Genomic DNA, 10,467 nt, shown 5'->3' on the forward strand with positions numbered 1-10,467 from the left:
TATATATATATATCCAAATATGATTGTAATTCTACCTCCTTCTTAGATTAACACTCGTTAACAGAAATACTCCAATTTTGATCCATGGAATCATTACGCTCTTTTGGAAGGAAAAGAAAGTACTGTAGTAAAAATGACGAGTCGCTTTTAGATTTATTCTATTTAAAGCATAAATGTAATTGTTGAGAACAGCTTTAACTGTAATAATATTAAAATGTTTTTAAATAGCTAAAGGTGAGATGTAAGTGGAACTAGTGTGTCCACCTTGGCGCAGTGATTAAATTTCTGTTGAAATTTAAGCAAAAGGAAGGATGCAACCTTAAAGTCTCTGCCTATGCTGAAACACGCACCCATATACTTAGACTCAAACGTCTCCAAACACACAGCCTTACCATCTTGAGAGATCTGAATGCTTTGCTCTTTTATCTTCAGATAATCTGACAAGATGCTGATCCTTCTGCTCGGAATCATCTTCCTGCACATTTCTGCTCTTGTTCTCCTGTTTGTGTCAACAACTGTCAGTGTGAGTAAAACTTGTATTGTTCAGTCTTTTAAGACACCTTTGTGAATTTGCTGAAGAAATACATTAACACACTGTTAGTAGAATAATTGAACCTCAAGACTGAGATGGGGTTTTTTCTGAGTTATTTCCGTATGATACTCGAAAACAAAACTAAAATTAAAATATGCAATATAATCTATATGATAATCTATAGTGCTAACTAAATGGGTACAAAATGTTGTTGGTATAAGATGGAAGAAAGAAAAGACGAAACTGGGAAGTCATGGGCGCTGAAATATTGGTGAGCAGGTGATTTGACCCACACAGTTTATATATTTATGTTTTTTTTTTTTCTTGTTTTACTTTTTTGGCTACAGGAAAATTCTGCCATTTGCCAAACTGTACACCCATTTATACATAGAAACACACCATTTCATACCCGTTTTTAATGTTTCAAGAGGCAAATATTTTCCTAAATTATGATGATAGTCATGAAAATGTATAATCTAATTCTGGTACTTCTTGAAGGTGATATGACCAGCACCCGATAATGTTTGGTCCTCTGTAACGTGCCACATTTGAATGCCCGTCGCCCATCCAAATATGAAGCTTTAATCATCCAACCATCTTAGCTGTTGGTTTTCGTAAAACCACATAAGATAATCAGTGGGCACCGTTTTGGTTATCCTTTTTTCAAAAGTCTGTGGCGACACTCTTGATAGTTGCAGGTATTGAAACATAACCAATCATTGTATTTGGCTGCAGGTGTGGACAACATGGCCAATGGGAACCTCAGACCTTTGGCTAAACTGTTCTACGGACAGTATAGTCTGCGACGGAGCATCAACTGGAGGTCAGACATCTGCATATTTTTCCAGCTTTTGCCGCTAAGATTCTGTACCTGTAAGTTTTGATTGTCTAGCTCTGTCGTAAAGTAAAAAATAAATAAATAAAATTCTACTTTACTAAATATGTGGGTGTGTCACAGCGCCTCTGGGACTCTGGTGCCATCTAGGGCAGAAAATGTGGCAGTGCCTTTTGGAGATTGGCTCCCACCGTATAGTGTGATGTCCATAATAAGATCTAATGTTGGAGGGTAGTGACAAGCGTGCAGGGAGCCGTGAATGACCTGGGTGGGGCTGCAGAGAGTATCCAAAGTTGTCCATGTCTGTGTGCTTGAGTTTGTGTGTGCAGGACCACAGGAGATAGCATGTTGATGTGTCGGGGGGGCGACGGGGTTGCCTAGTGTCAGATTAGTGTGCCCAGTGTTGGTTTGCAGGGATCATATGGGCAATTTGAAACAGCAGCTGCAGTGTGGAGATATTTATGCACAGAGATTCTAGCTGGGGATTAAGGATAAATAGATTCTTTAAAATATGATGTCATAAGATAACTGTTGCCACCACAAAGTTAGCAAAGTTACTGTAAGTTTTGCCCACGGTGTTGCAGCTGCAGTCCACTGATGTCATCCGTCTAGAATGAACCCTCTCGGCCAGCTTGTGTGTTTTGTCAGCCGAGCAGCGCCTGGGTGCTTTGCCTTGTAGTTCCATGGCGCACAGTGTTTGTTTGACTTGCTTTTATTGGTGCGGTGACGCAGAGTGTTTATTCAGGAAGGAGTGAGTGTGTGCTGTTCCCGGGTTTGCTTTGCAGTGAGCTCGGCGGAGATGGGAGATAGGCCTTCTGAAGCTCTGCTGAGCCATCAGATCCAATCAGACATTAATCGTAATCACGGTGGCCAACTTCGCGTTTTCGGCGGGGTTTCCTCAAACTTTGGCGTTCCTTCCTGTTGTTGCCATGGTTACAAACGTGTTGGCATGGCATGAGGGTGTGATGCATGCAGCTATCACATGCTTAGGGTGAGTTGCACATCTGCATAGCCAGAAAAAATTACTTCATACAGTTCACATGATCTAAAATTAGCTGTTGAGAAAGGACCTCCAGTGCCCTCTGAACACAAACAGTGAGCAAGAGCGAAAAATACTTTCCTGTTTAGAACACAGTGAGATTTGGCACAACGATCCTTGCTTTTCTGTGAACTCTAAGTTTTGCCTCTCGCCAGGAAATGGCCGATGTCACCGTTTCCTACCAGGAAAGGAAACATAAGGAAGGCAAAGATGTGTGTTTATCAGAAGCGGCGCTTTATTATTGTTACTCTTGCGGCGTTATCACAAAATCAGACATCACATCTGAAAACAGGACGATTACGGTGAAATCCATTCGGTGCTGTGGTGTCGGAGATTTACAGGGTTTCAGCTCTCACAGAGCTCCAGATGTTAAAACCACAGATTGTTACAGGAATTACATTTCACTTCCCATCCTACTTGCTCTTGATGAGCAGCAATGTATTATGCATCATGTGCTTTTCCATTGTTGTAAGTGCTCCTCCATTAAAAACAACATCTTTGGACCACCTGGATATTTTAAACAAACAATTTGAGCACTTATGAAAACAATTTTTATTTGAAATTCTGGAGCAAGATTTGACTTTAAGACTTTGTGACATAGGGCATGGGCTGGTACGAGATGTTCACAGAATGACCTTGAGATTTAAGCAAGTATACTTAACATGATCCAAGTCTTACTTTTAAACTGAAAAGCAACAATTATTCCTACTGCTACAAAAATAAATGCAGTGTATTGATCAGTACAGCTATAATAGTGTTAACTATACCTTATATTTATTGCTGTTATGATTTTGATACATACAATAACACCCAGTAATTTTAGTACCTTTTTTTCCCCAAGTAAGAATATCTGGTTTTCATTGTTAGTTTGGATTTAAATTTTACTCATATATTTCATAAAAGAGAAAAATGTGCTGCATTTTCTTTGAGTTTTCAATCCATCAAGAAATTAATAAACTATCTCCAATTAATCATCAGATCCTGTCACTAATATTTTATGTAGCTTTTTTATTAAGCTAAAGGTTTCAAATACATGATATTTAGTTAAATATGTAGACAAAAAGAAGGTTGTTTTCTTTTTGGGCATTTAAAACAGTGGTCACATACGTCATTCCTCGAGGGCTCTTAGTTCTGCAACTTTTGGATGCGTCCCTTGTCGCTTGAATTAAATGGCTAATCTGCCTCACTAGCATGAAGTCAAGCTTTACAGAGTTCTGCTAGTGGTCAAATATTGGAGCCAGGTGTGTCGAAGAGAGACATCTAAAAGCTGCAGGACCCTGGTTCTTGAGGAATAGAGTTTGTAACTACTGATTTCAAGAATAAGTTAAAAATCAGATTTTTCAGTATTTGACCTGCCAATCATCAATCAGAGCCAATCAAGGGGAAAATTGGTCCAATCTCTCGCTGATGAAAATCTAATTTACTCTTACACCTTCTCTGACATTTGATTCAAAGAACTGTAGATGCCATTATGGAAACTATTAGTGCTTTTGAAAGCGTCATTTTTGAAAACACTAAACACCTGGACCTAATGACAACACAGGAACAAGCAGTAAAGGAAGAAATGAGCATCTGGGGATCTGCATAGGCAGAAATACAGACTGGATTCCTGGAAGGCTGGTACAGGCAATAGAAACAAGCAGACAATTTAAATCTAAATGCTAAGGTAGATGGTACAAAAACAGCAGATGCTGTGTTCGTCATCAACGCAGGAGTCTAATGGGTTAATGGCCTCTTGCAGTGGAGGGCCTATCAGTAAAGATTGATCTGCTAGATTGAGTTTAAGGGCCTCCTGTGAGGGGTGCAGAGAGCTTTTAGAAACAGGATACCTGAGCTTCATTGTGCTGGATCCATTACAACATTCCCCGAAGTAAACATGACAAGGGCTTGGTGATTATGATCTGTTTTTAAAGATGCTTCAGCTGAGCTGAGACAAGGCCAGTCAAAGCACCTATTGATGCTTGTTTCCTGTTCTCATACGTTCCTCCGGCTCATTTTTGTACATGTTATGCTCTGGCCAGTGAATGCTATGATGTGTTGTTGAGTGAACTCTTCTTTTCTCTCCTGTAGTGTGGATTCAGGCGGTCCAAGCTCTCATGATCCTCTCCATCATCTTCAGCTTCCTCTCTCTGTTACTCTTCTTCTGCCAGCTCTTCACTTTGCCGAAGGGCGGACGATTTATCCCCACTGGAATCTTCCAGATCCTGGCTAGTAAGTTTGGATCTATGTAATCCTTTTAAAAAAAATCCCTCCATAACACTAACATCAGTACTCTTGATGAAAAAACTATGAAAATAGTTTATATTACGGAAAGATCATTAAACATGCAATAAGAGCTACAATAGAATGATTTAATCTGATGCATATTAATGTGTTAAAATGATGCTTATGTTTAGCGCATCACCGACTGTGAAAATGATATTCAGAACTTTATTTGTAAACAAACATGAAAACAATTTGTCACTTACGTTTCCCTTCAAAATTACGTATTCCTTTGTGTGGGTCCGTTTCAACAACATGTAAAATAAATGTACGTTTATGGTTGTAAGGTCACAAAATGTCGAAAAGATTAGGGATATTTATCTTTTTTGCAATCCACTCTTAATGTTGGGGGTCCTATAGTGGGGGAAAAAAAAGAGCATAAGTTTTATTATAGTCAAGAAAATGCAATATTTCACTTCTTTGATACAAATGGAAAACATAGCAGCACTTCAGTAGAAAGTGCATGACTATAAAAAAAAATCCACCTACAGACGCAGAGAGAGAGAGAGAAAGAGAGAGAGAGACAGAGAGAGAATACTCCGTTTATCATAATCTATTTTCAGAGAATCAAATTAAGACCCTGAGCCAGTTTCTAATGGTTTTCATGCACCACTTGTCTTTTGTACTCCATGCCCTTTGGACAAAGCAGCTCCACCACCACTTTGTTGTGTTGTCTCTTGGCAGCTCTGTTTGCAAAATGCCAGTTTCCCCCCACCCCCTTTTATAACATACCAGTACAGAGCTAGGCAACCAGGTGCCCAACTCAACCAAGCAAGAATGAGACAGGGGAAAAAAGCCAACGGGGTGAGTCAAAATGTCAGGGAGGTCCGTCAGTGTGGAGGTCTGACAAACAGATCATCCCATGTCTGACAAGGGGTAGTGGGCGGAAAGCGGGGAAGGCTGGCAAAGGCCAGATGGGGGTTCAGAAGGCATGAGTGACTGTGATGTAATATGGAGGGTTGACCGATCCGCCTCTGCAGCCAGGCAGGCAGGGATCCGCTTTGGACAGAAGACACAGAGCACAACAGTGCAGGGAAACATGATCCAATAACTGAAGGCGCGCTCACAGGCGGTGGCGTTATTCCCCCGCTCCTTCTCATCCCTCTTTCTGCAGGTTTGTTTGTGATGAGCGGAGCCATCATCTATACGCTCATGAGTCCTGACTGGGTCAATGTTGGGAACTCGTTTGGGTATGCCTACATCCTGGCGTGGGTGGCCTTCCCTCTGGCGCTCATCAGCGGACTCATCTATGCCGTCTTGAGGAAGCGAGAATGAAGTGGCGCCTCATCCCAGTGTTCCCAGTAACCTTTGAAGTTCCCTTCTGAATATTAAGTTGTAAAGCCAATATCAAGGAAGTAACACCAAAGGCAAAAAAAACAACAACAAAAAAAAACAACTCAAAACACCAATAGTGTCTGTTAAAATGATGTATATAGTATCTATGGTTTAAAACCTATTTATAACACTTTTTACATATATGTACATAGTCTTTGTGTTGCTCTGTGGACATTATGAGCTTTGTTTTAGCTGAAAAAGTGCCTCTGTCTTTATTTATAAGTATGATGTTATAATAAGATGTTTTATTTTGTGTTTTCAAGCCATTTTTGGGTAACTGGCAAAGATTTAGGTAAGTTAGAAAAAAAAAAGGATTTTGCAGCATATTAACTAAAAAAAATGGTTAGAAATATGAGCAAGCCAACTTTAAATGTAGTCCCAAAATTTAGCTTAGCTGTTTAATTTAGATTAACTTAGTTTCTTTTTTCCTTCTTTCACATTTTTTAAATTTCTTATTTTAAACCAAAAATATGGTGCTATGTGTTTATCATTCCTATTACTTATAGCAATTAGATAACATTGTTATTTTGTTTGGAATCAGTGTGAAATGATTCTAGGCGAAAGGAGACAGAGGAACACTTTGCAGTGTTGGGATGTCTTTTTGTGGTGTCCTTTTTTTCTTCATCAGCTACTGTAAAGGGTAAATAATTGAGATTGAGGTGGTCCACTAATAAAGGCAAAAGTCATTTGGAATGTCAGTATTACTCTTGCAAACCTGCACACAGAGAATCGGCTGTATTTTAATTTTTATTTGCTTTAATTTGGATGTTTTTGACAACCTATGTTGAGGTTTTGAAGAAGCCAAAAGGCCTCGGAAGTTAGGTCTTTTATAGAAAAATAACACTTTATGGCCTAGGGAAATAATATATCCAAACTTAATATGCTACAAGCAGATGCCATAAACAAAAAAACGACAAGAGGTTAGAGCAACTTAAGACGTATTATCCCTGTAAGTGAAGAAATGACAGAGAGAGCTACAGTGATGAAACAACTGTTAGTTTGACATACTTGAAAGATTGTACTGCTGCGGTTTCTTTGATCTCTACTGTATAACACTGTTTATATGTTGTGCATAACAGCTCCCTTGGACACTGTAGCTTAAAACGCGCACTGAATAAAGCGACATTATCTAGTACTGTGTATTCCACTGTTTGAAGGGACAGACTTCCAGCATGTAAAGCCATGTCTCACCTGTAGAGACTCTGTGGACGCCAGAAAGCTGATAGTAAGTGCATGTTTATATGCTTTAATCAACAGCAGAATTGAAAACATGTAAAACTCCTGCGTACATTCTGGCCAAGTTCAGCTTGCAGTACATTTGTGTGTCCTTATGCTTGTGGCTGGCAAATACTGAACGTGACCGGTGTCACCCACGCTGGGGCCAAGGCACAGCAAAATGCCAGTTACTCAGAACATGCAGCTCATGTTTCACTGTGGATGTTTCTTGTGACATAAGATACCAGAGGACTTTAACCGCCACAAGACGGTACGAGTCCTTCACTTCTCTTAGGTTAGGGTCAAGCATCTACTTCGGAGCGCTTCATGCCGTTCGACTGTGGCAACGGGTTCAGTTAGAAGAGAGTACCTCTGATGAAAACTGCCCTCATAATCACTGTAAAGCCAAAGCCTTTAGTTGTCTATGCTATGTTTACATGCAAACTTAAAGATGCTTCTCAAGCTACTACAATTTTAATCATTAAAGAATGTTTATTAAAACCTAAACTGTGGTGGTGGTGTTTTTTTTTTGTCTCCTTCACTGGCATCATATACATATACTGGTGCATCTCAGAAAGTCAAAATAAGTTTATTAAAAATTGAAGAACTAATCTAATTTCAAAGTGACACTTGTAGATTCACAACACACAGTGTCAACATCACAACATCAAGTATTAATTTCTGTTATTTTGATGATTATGGCTTACATCTACTGAAAATGTGTCACAAGGAGGGAAAGCCCCAAAGGACTATTGCTAAAGAAGCTGGCTGAAGTTCAATGTGGTATCCAAGCATATTAATAAAATGTTTAGTAGGAAAAGCGCGGTGAAAAAAATGTTCAGAAGAAACAGACAAAATATCCAAAATAAACTCACGAGCCACAACACACAGGGGTATTCAGGACATTCAGGACTGTTACATATTTGTCTGAAACTACTTCTCAACCAGAGAAAAGTCTTACTTTGGCTAATGAGAAAACAAACTAGTCTGTTGCTATGTGATACAAAGTCCTCTTTTTAAATGAAAGTAAACTTTGCATTTCATTTAGAGTTCAAGGAGGAGTGGAGAACTACAAAGTCCATGTTGCGTGAGGTTCAGTGGGAAGTTCTCAGAGTTGGTCACGATTTGGGGATTGGTCTACTGTGTTTTATCAAGGTCAAAATCAGCACAACTGTCTACCAGGAAATTTCAGAGTACTTCATCCTACCCTGTGCTGGCAAGCTTTAGACAGCCGCCAAAGGCAAAAGTAATGTACCTGCTTTTAGTGCAATGTATCAACGGGTTTGACTGACGTCCTGACAAACCCCACACTGGATCTGTGCCACGTTGTAAAGATAAAGATGAGGGACATCAGACTGAACAATGCAGATAAGGTGAAGGCTGCTATTAAATCAGTGTGAATTTCAACTTCTGAAGTTGAAGTTTCACTTTGTGAATTTTATTTAATACAGTTTTTCCTAAACAAACCCTATCATAAACTGTTGTGCACAGCAGACATTAATTTACACGTCATAGTTACTCATCAGCTCAGAGCTGCTTTTCCTATACTGAGATCATAATACATGTCCGCAACTGTAGCAATAAAACAATAACTCTTAGAAAAAGGAATGTTACCCATAGTTAGTCATCAGCTCAGAGCTGCTTTTCCTATACTGAGATCATAATACATGTCCGCAACTGTAGCAATAAAAACAATAACTCTCAGAAAGAGGATTGCAAGACCAAGGTCTCAGCCTCCCACGACGCCATGCTCTGAATTCCTGAGGGAAATAAGAACATTGCTTTTTGCTCTGTGGCTCCACAGGCATAATGTCTGAGAAGGTCAGCGTCGAGAAAACAGTTTTATTTATTACAACGTATAATTTAGTAACAGTTAGTTGATTCCTAAAACCTAGAATGTCCTTTTTGTGGTGTTCCATTTACAGTAGAATGTCACCATCTAGTGGCTGCTTTGGGCAACAACACCAAACTTTATAAACGACCCCCTTTTTCAACAAATGCTGCCACTGTGTGGCAAAACATCGTCACTGCTTGAGAAGTGAGCGGAAACACTTATCTCTCTTGGGTGTGTGGAATTATATTTTTCTTAGTCAAGTCTGTTAAACCTCATTAACTCTGTATATGATCGTTAAATCCTTGTTGGTGTGCGACTCTCAGCCATTAGCATGCACACATGCAACATAGATGGACAATTTCTCTCACTCGTCTGCCTGCATTAGTCAGTCTAATGAAGGATCCTCCTCCAGACCCATTACATAGGCTTTTGTGGCACAACGCCCCATTAGTGGCAAAAGCTGAAGATAAATTAGTGTCCTGATTTTGAGAAATTGTTAAAAGATGCAGACAAAGTAGCATAAGCGCAGTGCGTCACAAATAAATCTTAATAAAAAAAAAATAAATAAATAAATAAAAATTGATGATGGAGAGCGCTCTTAATCTGTTAGGAACAGAGGTTTATCAAAAGTCCCTCTTATTTACGAGCAGTGACTCATACCAGACCCGAGGTCTGCTGGTAATGAAGAATATGTTAGAATATATGGTTTGTAAAAACCTATATATTATTATGCAATTTCCATCAAAGATGCTGCATCACACAAGTTCCCGTGAGAAGATAAATTCCTAATTCTTATTCTGAAGACATTTGCCCCTGTTTTACGGTATAATTTCCAAAAAAACACAAACAAAAAAGTAATAGAAAATTAAAGCAAATAATGTTCTAGATTAGGGCATTATTATAATTGCAGAGTCATCAAACCCTGTCGTTTGAATTCATTGGTTGAGTGTATTTTGGAGTCGTCTGTCGCAGCTCAAGTTTTGGAACTCCTAAAACGCTTTTCCGATGTGGACACAAGACAAAAATGGTTAAGAATTTGCCCGTTGCTCCCGTTGTCAAGTCTTTAATCTATTGCTTTCATACAAGCACTTTCCTAACACCCTCTGCACATTGAGTAAATAATCAGATAAATTTTCACTTTTTGAACTGCATTTCAAAAAGTTAGAAAACAGAAGAGCAATTAATAGTGGGATGGAAAAAACTGAAAATCAGGCCACATGGACACATTTTTAGTTTTTAATTTTGTTACAGCAATAACAAAACAGTTCAAACATTTCTGAGGACAATCACTCCTTGATCAATGTTTAAAAGCCCAGGAAGCCTGGTGCATTCTGCGCGTCTGGGGGTTTTCACATGTCATTGTTTCTTCTTCACAGGGTCAATATCAAGCGTTTGAAATAATCACTTTTCCTATT

General features: G+C 39.1%; 1 protein-coding gene across 1 annotated transcript; it reads left to right on the plus strand.

The window, feature by feature from the left end:
• Window positions 1-289: 289 nt before the first annotated feature.
• On the plus strand, window positions 290-7,725 carry pmp22b (peripheral myelin protein 22b). Its single transcript, XM_007571368.2, has 4 exons — window positions 290-523; window positions 1,268-1,355; window positions 4,477-4,617; window positions 5,783-7,725. Exons 1-4 carry the CDS (start codon window positions 446-448, stop codon window positions 5,941-5,943), a joined length of 468 nt encoding a protein of 155 aa, XP_007571430.1. The 5' UTR covers window positions 290-445; the 3' UTR covers window positions 5,944-7,725.
• Window positions 7,726-10,467: the final 2,742 nt, after the last annotated feature.

This window comes from Poecilia formosa, unplaced genomic scaffold (genome assembly GCF_000485575.1).
Source record: "Poecilia formosa unplaced genomic scaffold, Poecilia_formosa-5.1.2 Scaffold7, whole genome shotgun sequence".
Taxonomy (NCBI): Eukaryota; Metazoa; Chordata; class Actinopteri; order Cyprinodontiformes; family Poeciliidae; genus Poecilia; species Poecilia formosa.

Bases quoted from the DNA above. Each gene is read 5' to 3' on its own strand.
- pmp22b (XM_007571368.2), top strand. From the start codon at position 446: ATGCTGATCCTTCTGCTCGGAATCATCTTCCTGCACATTTCTGCTCTT. The intron at 1,356-4,476 runs GTCAGACATCTG...TCTCTCCTGTAG, and splicing joins CGACGGAGCATCAACTGGAG to TGTGGATTCAGGCGGTCCAA. The intron at 4,618-5,782 runs GTAAGTTTGGAT...CTCTTTCTGCAG, and splicing joins AATCTTCCAGATCCTGGCTA to GTTTGTTTGTGATGAGCGGA.